We start from the raw sequence: 15,363 nt of genomic DNA on the forward strand, positions 1-15,363 counted from the left end.
CTTGATGCTAGTGGATGTGTGCAGAGATGTTTTGAATGGAGACTGAACTGAAGAAAAGCCCAAGCGGGTTCATTCCACTGTCTAAAACTTGCCCCATATTCCTTGTTTGCTTCTTGGATGTCAAGAATTGGAAATTATGCACCATTTAACTTTCAGATTGCATCTGGAATCTAGTGCAGTAGCATACCCCTGGCTTTCAGAAAGCTGCACGTCTTGGGATTCTTAAGAAAAGATACCTGTTTTGGATTAGAAGATCTACATGTATTGGGATCTTTCTGGATAAAAACTGGCAACGTGCTGATCAGGAGTTGCTATAGTTTGAACCCTCTTTTTCTAACACACCTGCTGTCAGATAAAGTGAAGTGTTCTTGTAAAAGCAATAAAATATGACAAATTCTTAAAAGCTTGGACAATAATAATATAATTCAGTGATCATCAAACTTTGGACTTTTTTTTATCGCAATGGTAAACAGGGAGTTACAGTTAGTTTTTGCTGTTAATACTGTCTTTTGTGGACTCTACAGTTCTTTAACTGTTATACCATTGTTCATTGTTTTGTATCAGCGCATCTTTCTTCATCTCCTCATTGAAGCCTTCCAACATGTTATAGCAGTGAAAGTACTCCAGGAAGTACAAATACTTTATTTGAAGCTGGAAGTGTAATCTGAGAAGCCATGAGTAAAGTTCTATATGATGTAAAGAACAAGATTATCTTCCTTTTTTATTTTCTATTTAAAGTAAGAACAGTATCGGTTCTTGTGGCGGTTTAGGTTCTAAGGCAGGTTATAGATTAAAACATCTTAAGTATGTAAAGCAGTAGATGTTTCCAAACTTAGTTACAGTATGTTGCCCACTCACGGAGTGAAGCTTTTCCCAGTTGGATTTCTGAGGGCTTTTTAGTCCTGCAGTATCTACTTTACATCATAACTATTTGCCTAGTACAATAGAAGGTTTGATCCACAAGGTTGTGTTGTCTTAATCTAACCATCAAGGTGAGAATTTTAATTTGAGAATCTTCTTTCATTGCTCATCATTTCAGTGTTTTTTTTGATGCAGATACATAAAGGAATAAGATTCTTTGTTCATAATATAATCATGAAGGTCCAGACCATGTAATAGTCAGGATATGAGCACACGCAAAACCTTGCACAAATCTTATATTTTGATTTCACTGGTTTTAGGGTAGGGAAATTACTTTAGACAAACTCTTCCTGCAAGTGTAGTTCTGTTGCAGCCTGTATAATGTCTTCATGAGCAATGTTTTAAAAGCCATTATTCCTCCTCTTCGTTCTTCCCTTTCACACTTCTTGCTACTTCAGAATTTGGAGGAATTATTTTTAAAGCAGTTTCTTCTTTAAAATTTGTGATAGATGTTATATTTCAATCAGAAAAGGCAATTAGTGTCTTCTAGTAGTAGTAAACCTGCCTTGTGGGGATTTTAGATTTTTTTTTTTTCAGGTTTTGATTCCTTGTTCTGTAGTATGCGGTTCAAAAATATACCCCAAAAATATATTCCTTTCATTTAGCCTAATGAAGCTAAGGACATGAAATTTAGAATCATGAGACGCTGGAAGTGGCCAGCAATAGGAAGCAGCTTTGAGGGTGGTTTTTTTACTGAAATTAGTACTATAAAGTATTTATATGTTGCTATCCATTTCACGATGACAGATGTGGGGTTCAGATGCAGAATTTTTAATTTATTAAGCTATATGTAAAATGTCCGTAAATAAAATGGTGTCCACGTGCTAAGTGGCTAGTGAACATAAAGACTTCTACTTGCCTTTTCCTGTAAAAAAACCTTGTGAAATAAAAAGGCAGAGACTAATGTCAGGGATTATGTTAGCATCTTTTTTGCAATCCATGCTTTTAATTTACACTAAGCATGTAAATTTATATTATTTTTTTTTGCATTGTTAGACATTTGTGCTGGTATTCAATACCCACATTAACTTATGTTCAGCATAAAATATATTTCAGCCCTTTCACAGCTTTTCTTGGTCTAGGTTGCACTGCAAAGTTTAGTTAGTTTGCATCAACCTAAAAATTCAGCTACAATACTTACCAGCAGAAGTGCAACAGGATAACAGAGATGTGAAATGGCTGTAATCGCCATTAGAGTGATAATAAACATGGTGGCAGAAGTAAACAAAGTGTGAAAATGGAAACAAGGAATGAATGAGCAAAATTTACAGTCTCTAAAACACTTTAAGTTGTGAAAGCACTCCAGATAAAAATAATAATAATAAATAAAGTCCATTCAAACGAGGCAGGGAGGGGGGGATTTTGAAAATCCTTAAGTTGGTGGAAAATCAATTTCATAAAATATCCAAGTTACCTAAACCTTCTTGTGCATAGTATAGGCTTTAAAACGTACCGGGTTTTGTCATTTTCTGCAAGGCTTTTCTCTCTTTAAACCTTCTTGTGCATAGTATAGGCTTTAAAACGTACCGGGTTTTGTCATTTTCTGCAAGGCTTTTCTCTCTTTTTTTTTTTTTTTTTGCTTGACTGTAAGAGCAAGCTGTAATAAAAATGTATGTAATGCTTTATCAGCTATTTAAGGAAGCGTATGTTTTAGTTATAAAAAAAGAGGAGGAGTTTGTCTCATCGTGACCTCTCTTTGTCTTTTCTTGGCAAAGAGTGAGGCTTCTCTTTGGTACTGTGCGGACTCCACACTTGAGCTGAGTTAGCTTTTGAACTTTTCATGTACTATAAATCTTAAGAGACAATAAAGTTAAAGTGCACGTCACTAGGTGGCACTGGAACATCGTTGTATGCCAAGTACAGTCTTGAGCTCTTCATCTGCGCTACTAGAGCTGCCTGGATTTGTAAGTGTCAGGGAAATTGTTTTATTGTTAAAGGGCATAGTGTAATATATTCATCTCCATCCAAGGCAGCCATTTAATGCCCTGAAACATGCCCTCTCACAGCTCTGGCCTGTTGACTATGCTTATTTGGTGTAATAATTAGCAGAATTTCTCACTAACAGCAATACTTACTAACACCTCACATTTTCCTCTGTTTTTGTACGTGATGGATTGTGCATTCTATGAATAAAGTTAAGCGGGTCACAGCCTAAGCCCTGTACAACACAGCTATTTTCTGCACAATAGTTCTGAATAGATATATATTAACTCCTTTTTAATCCCTGTGGTGTGTAATGCAAACAAATTTGAGTCTTTTTGTAATAGGCTATTGAAAACTTGTAAGCGCAGAACAGTTAACCTGTCAACTTAAAGAACAAGAAATTGAACGAGGAGCTATAGAAATTAGAATACACTGTCCTTTAACAACGGCATGCTTTAGGAGCCTGTTGTAATGCTTGATGAAGTTTGGTACAGATCGCTGTACTTTGTTCTAGAGGAACAAGTCTCATATGCATGTTAAAGGTGATCTTTCTGCCGTCGTGATGTTCAAGCGGTTACTCTGCTTAGTATGAAAACAGAGATGGGAAGCCTGAGTTCAACATCTCTTGCCTTTCTTGCCTTTTTTTTTTTTTTTTTTGCACTTTACTAGCTGGAAATGAGTGAGTATGTTGAAAATTATTCTGATGGAAATAAAAAGAAAAGGTCCTTGAATAAGTGCTGTGGTAGGGTTCCCTGTCATGTTTCTTTCCAAATGCAGTGGCAAGTATAAATAGAGTTAAGGGTTCCCAAAATTATTAGGTAAAGGTATGCTTTTTTTTAGTTAAACTCCTAAGTAAAATCTAATGAAATTCCTATATAATGAATTAATTCAAATAACAGTGATTTGAAGCATTTGTCATATGGAGGCTCAGCTCTGCATGGAGACCATCAAACCTTTAAACCTTAAATCTTCTAGTTTAGATGGGAACTGAAGTACATGTAGTGTTAAATGTTGATCATAAGCTCTTGCAGTTGTGTGATATTATTTCATTTTAAAATCTTCCCTTAGAGTAATTTTTTCTTATCCTACATTGTTCATGCTTTTTTCACCCAGCCTTTGAATTCTAGTTACCGCTGCAGCAATTCCATTGTAGAAGGGGAAGTAATACAGCATGTTAAGCCAGCAAATAAGAACAAAGGTGGCTGTGGCAGCTTTCTCTTAATGTCAGTTCCTTGCCCTCAGCCTTCCTTATTAATGCATCTGAGCTGCTGTCACTCAGATGGTTTTAACACAGACATGCATGCTATGTGTCAAAAAAGGTGGCCTAGATTTTTGAATTTCACGTTGAGAGTACCCCAACATATAAAACCACTGTATCAAATTATCAAATGGTTGACTTGAGTCCTTGTAGACGTTCTGAAGGAAATTAAATTTATTTATTCTTGTCTTTGACATATGCTCTAAGGAAGCAAGAGAGTATGGAATTATAAGGTGTCTGCAATATTTTCATTTGGACAGAGACTTGCCTACGCATCTTTAATGTGATGGTAGTTTGGAACAATCCTTCTCTTTGTCAAGTGATACTTCCATATTAGGATTATTTTGTGTGTGTGTGTGCGTATATCTTTTTATAAAAGTGTTTTTATGTCTCCTTACCATCCCTGTTCCTTCCCTTCTACTAAGTTACCTGTGGGCTTTTTGATGATGTTCTTATATATCATATACAAATATTTACTTAAAAATATGGTCAGAGACTACTTGGTGCTGCTTCTTTATAGAGTCATTTAATGGATTCAATTTTGAGTGTTACCACACAGGAAAATACAACATATTTAACCAACTATCAGCCTGTTACAGCCTTAGTTTCTGTTACGGATCAGTATGGCTGCCTCTCTCTTCCTTTGTTTAGACAACAAATCCAAGCCATTCTAGAATGAGTTAGTACTCTTTGTAGGAATTGTTTGTTTATTAAACTTGGCAATAGGAATATATAATAGTATAAGTCTAGGATTTATTTTTTTTTTTAGCAGAAGGGAGCAAGTAGAGTTATGTTGAAATCTGGAATGGTCCTCTCTCTGCCAACCTCTTTCATCTTCAGAAGTCCAGCCTGTATTTGAGAATAGTGTGGAGAAGGGAAGAGATGATTTTTAAATAGGCTTGTCACTACTGTACTATTTCACATTCACAAAGTGCAGACAGTGATAGCAGCAGGACTATTTAGACTCTTAGACCAGTTAAAAGTATATGGGGAGAAAGGACAGACAAAAGGTTCCCTGAACAAATGTACGCAGAAGACTTAAGAAATATTTTTTGCGCGTGTCCGTTTTAGTTGAGTAGTGCTGCTCTGGAAAATTATACCTGATCATTGCAAGTGAGGGAAAAAGTTAACAAGAAATAAGGTCTGTGTATGCAAGTAATAAAAATGAAAACTGGAAAAATAAGTATTAGCCTTTGCAAGAGTCAGGATTGCTTTAAAACAGCATTATTTGAAAAAGCAACAGTTCTTAACTTTGCTCAACAAACGTGTTCTTAAGCAAAATGTTGATTTGTATTATGAAATTTGCCTTGGTGTGGTAGAAAGGAAATGGCTTAACAGATATATTTCTTTCATAGCAGATCAGTGCTCTCTTGTATTTTACCTCTTAGTATACCCTAAGCTTATTCTTTGAATTTTGCAAAGTCAGTTTAAGAATAAAATGTGGGTGAAAGAAAATTGAATAGTCCTTTAGCTGTTGTTCTTTAACTGTATGATAGTACTGTAAATGTTCAAGTACTATGAAATACAGATCCTGACAAACTCTTGTCTTAAGTTTGTATGAGTTGTGAGGCTGAAGAGAATTTCTAACACCAGCTTTAGGAGGTCACTAAAATATGTTCTTACAGAAGTAGACCAGGGTCTCCTGATTCACTGACCGCTGGTGACTGGCAAAATGATGAATCAAAACCAAACTGAGGAATAAGATGCATCTGCTGCCTCCAGTTTATTTGGTTAGGCTGTATGTGCAGAACTTCTTAAGGAAATATGGATGATTCACTCTAGTCTGCTGGTCTAAACAGTTTGGGAACCGCTGAACTAAAGTGTATCATTTAGAAAAACATACAAACTTTATGTGAAAAAGAATTCCCATGATGAAGAATTCATCTGCTGCAGTGGTTAATTATCCCTTCTTTTAAATTGTGCTCCCTGTTTCTGGTCTGAACTTGCCTAACCTTCTTTCAGACCCTAAATTTTTCTAATCAACATTTTAGTTGTCTGCCAACTAAAATGTCAAATGTTACTTTCTTTTCTCCACGTGGCTTATTCCAGAGGCTGTGAACAAAACAAAACCTTCAAACTAAACAAAATTAATTGTTTGAATCGTTCACTTTGTTTACATTGTTCGCTATAAGCTTTTTTCTTTAAATAATTTTTGTTACAAAAGAACCCCTCTCCTTTCAGCAGATCCGATATAGCAATATCCTTCTTGAACTTAGATGCCAAAATTCAACAGTGGTTCATTAATAGCTTTCTTATTATGCAGTTGAGGCAACTACTGCAGTTTATTGGTTTTGTAAGTGAGTGTTATCATTTGGCCAATGGTGTAGTTTATGCAAAATTAGGAAATTATTATGTTATAAATACAAAAAATGTCAGTGCATTTATTACACAGGTTACTCTTATAAATGTGTAAAATGTTACAAATTGCACTTTTTGCCGCTGAAGTCTTGTACAAATGTTGATACATATGTTAAATTTATGTACATACTGTGATCTGTAATTTTTATGTCCTTGGAAATAATTTGTAAAAAATGATGCAACTGTATCAACATTGTTCTCCTGTGTAGCTTCAAAAATAACATCTCAATGGTTGTGCTGTTTTGGAAATAGGTTGACAATTTATATGACAGCAAATTTGTTGTAACCATGATAACAAATCAGTGATAGTTGCCTTTAAATTGTTTTGGGGAGAGGAAATTGCACAAAGCTTCTGCTCAGAGGCTCCTCTAGTGTGAGAAATGTTTGAAGGAAAATCTGTGTTTATCAAGTCCTTGAAAAGGACCCATCACAAAGATTGAAGCGCAGAGGCAGGAAGCAAGGTGCTGCTTCTACAGCTGAACCTCAGGGGACCTAGCCTACCCCTTCCTTCTGTGTGTTCTCTCTGCAGTATTGTTGTTAATTGTGGCATATACTCTCAAGAATTATCTTGTAAATACCTCCTTTAAAATCCATCAGCTCTGTATCTGGTGAAATGTGACTAACAAAAGAGTGTTCCTGGAATACATTTCCTTTTATCTGTAAGGCTTTCAGCCATCTTCCTGTCTTTTCATTCTGGAGTGAAGAATACAGTTAAATAATCAAATATGATGTCGTGGAAGGCTGCAGAGGTGTTCAGATTTCACCAAGTGTTCCAAACTTGGAAGTGCTTTTATACTTTCATAGTGTTTATTCTGCTAATAAAATCTCTGGAAAATAATTTAATTCTGTTTAAAAAAAATATCCAGAGTCAACAATTTTGTAATGGCATACGAAGATGTTCAAAGACTATGTAATGGGCATGACAGTTACAGTATGTGAAATTTAATGCTCTAGCTCTGTATTGATCTTCCTTGTAGCCGATTGCATGGCACAAGCATTTGCACTTAGCACCTGCTCTTTCTACATTAACACTATCTTCAAGAGTGTTATCAAGGGGGCTCTGGAAACCACACTTGATGCTAAGCTTAAGTATTTTAGGAAATATCTATATTTTTTTCAAGTGTCCGTTTTATTTTCACTTTACTTCTGATGGTTGTTTCTTCTGGGTGATGTTTTAACACCTAAAATCACCTCCCCCCCTGCCCCCGCATTGTGTTTGTTTTTTTTTTTTAAATATCCTTATTACACATCGGATACATTACCTATCAAAATAGATGTAGACCAGAAATCCTGCAAGGCTCAGTATTTTCTGGAAATGATGAAAAGCTGCAAGAAAATTAATTGCATCTTTGATCTTGCTGGTGAGTCTGGAAAACTGTATTAGCGTGACCTGCTTATGTGTGTGTGTTTGAAAATTCTTTGTCTGTCTACATCTACAGAAGTTATAAGCCTGTCGCAAAGGTTCTGAATATGCATCTCAAGCTGTGTCAGCCCTTGGTTTTCATTCTGGAGGTCCTGGATTCAGTCTCTGTTTGTTGGTCAGCGTGTGTGCTCATACTTTGCTACACTGATTAGATATTACACCCAAGTGAAGGTTGTACTATTCCTGATGGCAGATATATGATGCTTTCCAAAATGTTGTAGTGGTTCGTAATGGTTTTTTCAGTTTCCTTGGGCCATTCAAGGACAAGCAGCACCATGTCGGTGTATTTCCCATTCATAAGCGTGGTGTGCAGCTCCTAAGGCTGTACAGCTCTTGTGCCTTACACTTGGTTATGGACTTCAGGAGGAGTCAGGCAACATCAGTAACTTCTTAGTGTCATTAGAATGTGAGAAGTCTACAGACAGCAATGCCAAACATACCCTTGTTTCAACACTAACCCTTATTATAATCTATGGTTTTGTTTTATTTTTTTAAATCTTTATTGAATCTTTTCTGTGTTACAGGATTGGTTCTTAGTATTTCACAACTGATAAACCCACTTGGTTTTTTGTGACTGAGCATATAGGGGTATTTTTGCTACTTCATGCAGAATCAACTATTGATGACAGTCGCTAAGGTTTCTATTTGCTGGGTCTTTGAAGGTGACCTGGTTAAGAACTACTGGGTTAAGAACTATTAGGTTAAGAAATCTGGTTTCAGGCAACTATTGGCTATTTCTCAGTGAAACTGTGCAAAGAAGGGCATGCAGAAACGCCCCAGTGTCTGTCTCTATTCCTTGTGATTCACAAACATGTTGACCTAAAAGTATTCACTGTTTTAAATGTTTTCTTATGTGCATGTATGCTTGTGTCCATATGTGTAAGAAGGAAACTGAAGAACTGGAGATCTGACTGCAACTCAGTCACTATTTTCAAACAAAGTTTGAATGTATTTACTTCTCGCCTGACACAGGTGAGAAGTGATCCATTTACCATCTGGTACCTGTTGGAAGAGGGTGCACAAGTGATAGAGGGAACAAGAAATGGATGATGGTGTCAAGATGCTTGCAGTGATGGTAGAAGTTTATTGACAGGTATACTAAGGAGGCTTGGGGGCATTTTGTCAGCAAAAAGCGGCTGTGTGTGAACAACTTATCATTTCAAATTTTTATTATGGTTACTTAAAGTGCTAATCCACGTGTGACAAATCTACACTCAGCTGGGTGAGAAAATTGCCAGTTCTGTTCCATTAACAGCCACTGGCCGAAGGAACAATGTTTCTGTAGGTTAAAACAACAATTAAGGGGCCCTTAACATGTCAAGGTGGGGAGAGAGGGGATACTGGTAGCAGAGACATTTCTCACACATTGCTAAGCTGCTTCGATGCATAAATTAACTCTCAGTTCAGTTAAGTATATTGTGCATATGCATGACTGCCTGCGTGTGTATGTGAACCAAATCTGGGCCTGCTGATTTATGAGAAAGGGTAAGAGAGGTTGAAATTAGTAAGCAAAGGCAAACAGGACCTTTGCAGGAAGGAATATCAAACAGTCTTTTAGACAGCTGCTCAGTTACAAATGCAGGTGTTAGACCCGAGGTCTTTGCATTACAGTAAATGGGTTTTTTATTTTTGGTTGTTTTTTTTTTTAATGACCAGATCACTTGAACTGCATCCTACTGCTTCTGTAACTGGACTGATTTGTTCAGTGGGAGAGCAAGATGCAGAATGGTTACAGTAAATAACCAGCATACTTTATTGAAGTATTGTTAGGTAATTGATTTATCAGCTATTAAATATTGTTAGAGATTCATAGATAACTTTAATATGAATTTTATATAATAAAAATGCAAGATTTTTTCCTTAATATGAAAATTATTCTGGCATATAGTATTGGGGAGATGGGGGGGAAGCTGTAGTATGCGAAGTGTGGTACAGTATGATCATATGTATGCCAGTATTTTTGACATGCTGGATTATAGAAAGAATGTAGCGGACACATGGCTTTTGGTAAGACTTGAGTGTAATGAAGGGTAACCTGGAAATATAACTTTTTCATGTGAGTAAATGGTGCTGTAAAATTGGCCAGTCCCTTAAGATCTTTTCATGAATGGAGTTTACAGAAATAATTTGAAGAAAAAAATTTCTGAAATCTAATATTTGTGATAATGGCGAAATAAAAGCTGTAATAGTGCATTTAGAATGTATTTTTATTACTCTATGTTCATTTCTGACATAACAGGTTTTAGTGAGCCACTTGAATGATCTTGGTTGTTATGAAGTTTTAATAGCTAACACTTGGAAAGCCTTCTAGTTTAAACAAATGTCAACTTCAAAATCCCATTCCTGCCTTAAGAAACAATCACAAATTCTGTGTGAATTTTTTTAAATTTTATTTTTAAAAACGTGTGAAAGAAAGTTAGGAGGCAAGGTTATGGAAGTTCCTGTAAAGTGATGGCTTTCTTCTAGATGGGGTCCTAGTATTGTGTCACAAAATTTTTACTATATAAAGTATTTAATCTTCCTCCTTTATAAAGCCATTGAACTCTCACTTCAGAGCACTAGCCCTCTTCATGCATGACTTGAAAGAAATCCACTTTTTATTATAGTTGATTAAAAAAAAAATGACGAAAGAGAAACACAGGCCGTAATACACATTCTTATGTGAGGAAGGAGGTAATATAAAGGAGTGATTTTTGGAAAACCAAAGGTTTGCATCTGAATCTGTGATTCAGATCTTTCTTTCATGACAATGTGCATTTTCAGAGTGCCTTGCTAAGCCTGATAACCTTTTGGAAAACAAAAGACTATTGGGAAAAACAGCATTGTAGATGGAAATGATACTTTCTTATGCTTTGAATAGAGGCCCTTTTTTTGGGAGCTGCCCCAGAAATTTCTGCGAACACACTGAAAACAAAAACACTTGAGCCTGTGTCTTACTGGTTCTGGTCCCGAGTCAGTATTTTCAAAATAGTAAAAACTGCAGCAGGCAGTTAGCCTCCTTTTTAGGACAAAAAAAGGGCCAATGTTTTAAGAACTTGTAATAAAAGGAGTTAAGGCAGAAGGGCTTTTGAAAGCTGTGAGTGGAGATGCTGTTTCAAAGCTGGTAGGCCTTCCTTTTGCACTCTCGCATCCAGCAGTATGTTGTTGCCTCCTTTAGTCCCAATAAGATGATTTGTCAGATCTAAACATGAGATAATTAAAGATCAGCCTAGATAAAATGTTCGGCTTTCTCTTACCTCTCTTTGCTGTAAGATTGCTGGCGTTAAAAATGAGGTGTGTTTTCAGTCTTTGCTTTATTAAAAAAAAATTTAAAATCATTGACCTGATGAAATTAAGGTAACATTAGATGGGACTTTAGGTCACTGTAACATAAGTCAAGTAGTGAATCAGAAAATTCAGTTATTTTGCAGGGAAGGGTGTATACGAGTACGTAGAACTGTTTTACTTGTTGTGGTGTCTTCTCTGCATCAGGCAACCATCAGCTTGCCTGAAAGGTGGATTGAAGAGTCCAGCCCGTTCCCAGCCATCTGCAGAATATTAAAAATGGTTGTTCCTTAGCGTGATGTGTATATGAAGTATTTGTAAATAATAAATATCTAAGAATTGTTTAAAAAGGAAGTTAAATGCACTAGTGAGGTATTCAGGTTTTGTTTGAATTGTTTTCTTTTATGTATCTTTTCCATAGCATGATTCATTTTTTGCTTCATTCTGCATAATGCTGATTGTAAGTGAAAGTAAGTAATTGGTGGCTGAAAAACAGGTTGCTTGCATTGCCTCAGAGGTTAGAAATGTGCATGTTAGACGTTTCAAAATACCCTCTTTTCTGAAAAAAATCTTTTTTTAGGGAATAACGAGATGGGCTTGTCCAGAATAGTGAGTAACAGTCATGGTTTTTGGCAGTGTACTATTTTGAATGAAGTATATATTTTAACTGCTCATTAGAGTGAGTTCTTGTTGTTTAACTAAAAGCTAACATCCTTAAATGTTTCATAGGCACTGTTTGTATCTGGCCATGTCTTGGACTTTCGTGACTGACTTTTTACACCTGTATGGGATGCTGCTCCAGGTCCAGAGAGATTACTTAGTGTAGTGAAGCTGACATTTTCCCTGAATTCAGGAGAAATGCATGGCAGCAAACAGGGTTATCTTTTTAGAGGTGAATACTACTTGCATTGACTTAAGTCTCCTTGCGTGAACAAATGCAATTTCTTCAATACATTCTTCAGTGCATTTTATGATAAGTGCTGGGGGAAACCCCCAAACTTTTGCTTCTTAATGTTCTCAGTATTTTTAGGTGTTAGAAATTGTTGTGACATTGCAGCCTTAAATTTGTTGTCAGAACTAATTTCAAAAATATTTCAATATGATTTCGATAAAATTAATTTTTGTAATACATTGTTTCAGCCAAGACAATGATCTGTAAATTGGAAAATGACTACTGTCTTCTGACTTGTGTGATGAAACTAAGTGGGAATTCTATGTTTGAGACTCTAAGGTCTTCACAAGCCTTTATAGCCTAGATACTGAACTGTTGTCTTACGATCAAGAAAGAAATGAAAGCTTTTGAGAATGGTGTTGACACCCTGCAGGGAAATATGTCAGCTGCAAAAATTTTTACACTGTCATGCTCCTTGGCCAGAAAATGTCATTAAGTCCCATCTTTCCCTTACACCATTTAATTTGAAAATAACAAACCATGTGTGTGTAACGTAACTGCATTTTGGCCTGTGACTTTGATGTGCATCAGCTGTGTTTCTATTACCTCTGCTCAGTAACATACAACGCATTACTTTTATCGCCATGAAGAAACATAGAAAAAATAAAAACTGTATGTATAGTGATTGAGAGATTCCAATTATTACTATTCCACTTGCTGAATTTTACAACCAACCATCTCATTAATAAACCTGTTTATTACTAATAAATGAGCAGAGATTGTTAAAGTCTGCTGGAAGTTCATCGGAGAGTCTAAAATTGGGCATTAGTGCTTCTGGTATTAATTCCAGTTATCAGAGTTAGATATAATAGATGCGTTAACACTCACAGGAGCCTACAAAATAAGGTATTTTCATATATCTTCTCCTTTCTGAAGGCCCAAGTACAACACTTAACAAGGTTTCTTGAGCAGTGCACAGTACATGATGACATTATAGGGATGGCGCACATAAGATTGTCTTTCACATACTGGCATCGCTAATGTATACATAAAAATCACATTGGTTTTTAAAGTGCAAAAACCATCTTACTAGTACCTGAATTGACTGTTACGCTCCTAATAATTTTTAAAATGTAAAAAACAGATTTAGAAAAATGCTTTTTAAGATGCCTGATACCTTCAAGTAAAGCCAATTTGTTTTTTTTAATTTAGGGGTTTACATGTTGGAAGAGCCTATAAGCAATGCTTTTGTAACAGTGCTTAGACTTACACATCAGCCAGCTGGTATAGGCAGATCTTCAGTTTTTCTCTTTTTTTACTTTTTGGAGGTATTTGTGAGTAGCTTGATGTTTTTGACATCTGTGTGACAGCTTCTTGCATAAGAGATGAGCAGCCTGTTATACCACCCAGCTGTGTGTATTAGTCTGTACATCAAGCTGAAGAGCGGCACTTAGCCAGATCTGACAATCAAATGTGAACTAGTACTACCTATACACAAGAGTGCATTTTAATGTTGTGTGCTTTTTGCCAAGAGGCTGGTACTTGACAAAGAAATTGTCAGAATCTCTCTTCTTCCCACCTCTTTTTTTCTTTCCGCAGATATGTGTCCATATTGAAATATATGATATTTTTTCTGCAGTTTAATATGGCTTCTCTTACAGATAACAAAGCCAATCTAATGTTTTCAGTGATTTCATGTAATAAAATTGTAGCAAACTTTTTGTAATAGAGAAGTGTTACTCTTTTAGAATATGCAGCAAATTAGCATGTCATTTTTTGTGAACTTAATCTGAAGTTACATTATGCTCCATTTCACCAATGGCTTCACGTCAACATACCAACAACCTGTCCCCAAAGAAAACTAGAGGCCTAGAGAAATGACGTTGCTAGTTCATAAATTTCGGTGCTGCTCTTCTCAGTCTAGTTAGGAGTCAGTGATCAGCAGAGTGTGAGTGTGGAGATGAGTAAGTGAGAGCTGCCTGCTCTTTTTTAGTTTGACTGATCTGTTAGCTATTAACCTTAAATTCTTCTACACTTCCTCATGATTTTAAGCCTCTGTCATCTTCTTTGATGCTTAAATTTGAATAAATGAAATTCACTGTCACAGAATAAAATACACAGTAACACTCTTCATAGTTCCTTGTTTATGTGTTTGCTGTAAGCCAGGAGTTAGTTACTACATGTACTATTTCTTCCCTCGTTTTTTAAATAGGATTGCCAGAATAGGGATTGTCTGTTTTGACCTGTATATGCAACCCAAAAAGATTATGAAAAGAGGAATTTTCAGGGAAAAAAAAAATGCTTTTTTAAACAATGAATTCTCTTGTTTGTGGAATAATCAATTTGCAGTGACATCTACATGATGAAATATGTAGTTGTTACATATAACTTGGTTTTATGAAAGTGCTTGTGATACCCTTTTTAAACTTATTCTGTGTTTTCCTTTGTAGTACGCCCTTATTCTTTTAAAAACTGTATCCTATTTCCATCTGATCTTGCTCTTACAACATAAAAGTATTGAGTGAGCTGCAGCTGCAATTATTTCTTGTCATAGTGCTTATGTAATTGAAAATATTGCGATAAAAATGAGAATTTGAATCCTATTACCTGAAATATTCAAGCATTGAGGCAGAAGTAGTTTTATGATCTTTGAGTTGCTTTTTTTATTACTAAATATTTATTAGTGCACTAAGTTTGTAAAGAAACCATCCTTGCAAGCTAAAACAAGGATGAAATAAAGGAAGCAGTGTATTAATTTTCTAGGCCAATACTTCCACCGTATCAATTTTTACACTGTTGTTAATCTGTACTTATGTTGAGCTAGTGTTGAATAAGACTGTGGGTAGATGAATGCGGATGCACTTGTCATGGATTGGGATTGTTTGATTCCAAAAATCTGAAAGCATGTTTCAAGCTTCTCTTGCACTTGATAAATCTTTAGCTGCACAATTAATTGTATAATGCATACAGAAACTCTGGTTTTCTTAATAAAAACCTGGAAAATGCAATTTGGGGAAAATCAGGCTTTTATCTTAGCAAATTCTTAGTGGTCATGTTGACTGAGCATTAGTGGAGATACTCTCAGTCTAAAACAGAAGTGAAAAAGGAGTTAACAAGGGAGACAGAGAAAACCAATTCTTCAGTCAGCTGGTTCTTAGTGCGCTCCCAACCTGAAACCAGATTTGTGGCTGTCTGCTGGAATGGCAGGTCTTGAGTATGGCATTTTAAATATTGCCAGGTTGTAGAGGCTTTGGTGTGCAGTAGGCGATGTTTTCGTTTTCATTCATACACCTATTTCATGAACCATTTTAGATTATGCCTAAT

At 35.9% G+C, this 15,363-nt stretch overlaps 1 protein-coding gene across 5 annotated transcripts in view; it reads left to right on the top strand.

The window, feature by feature from the left end:
* Nucleotides 1-15,363, top strand: part of FTO (FTO alpha-ketoglutarate dependent dioxygenase) — a 251,599-nt gene that overhangs the window by 30,854 nt on the left and 205,382 nt on the right. The window contains exon 2 of one of the 5 annotated variants that reach the window (XM_074583151.1): nt 11,728-11,756. The exons of the other annotated variants lie outside the window; for them this stretch is intronic. Within the exon in view, the coding sequence (XP_074439252.1) occupies nt 11,739-11,756 (18 nt within the window). The 5' untranslated portion in view covers nt 11,728-11,738. The remainder of the gene's footprint in view (nt 1-11,727; nt 11,757-15,363) is intronic. 5 annotated transcript variants of the gene reach the window in all.

Source organism: Larus michahellis, chromosome 4 (assembly GCF_964199755.1).
Source record: "Larus michahellis chromosome 4, bLarMic1.1, whole genome shotgun sequence".
Taxonomy (NCBI): domain Eukaryota; kingdom Metazoa; phylum Chordata; class Aves; order Charadriiformes; family Laridae; genus Larus; species Larus michahellis.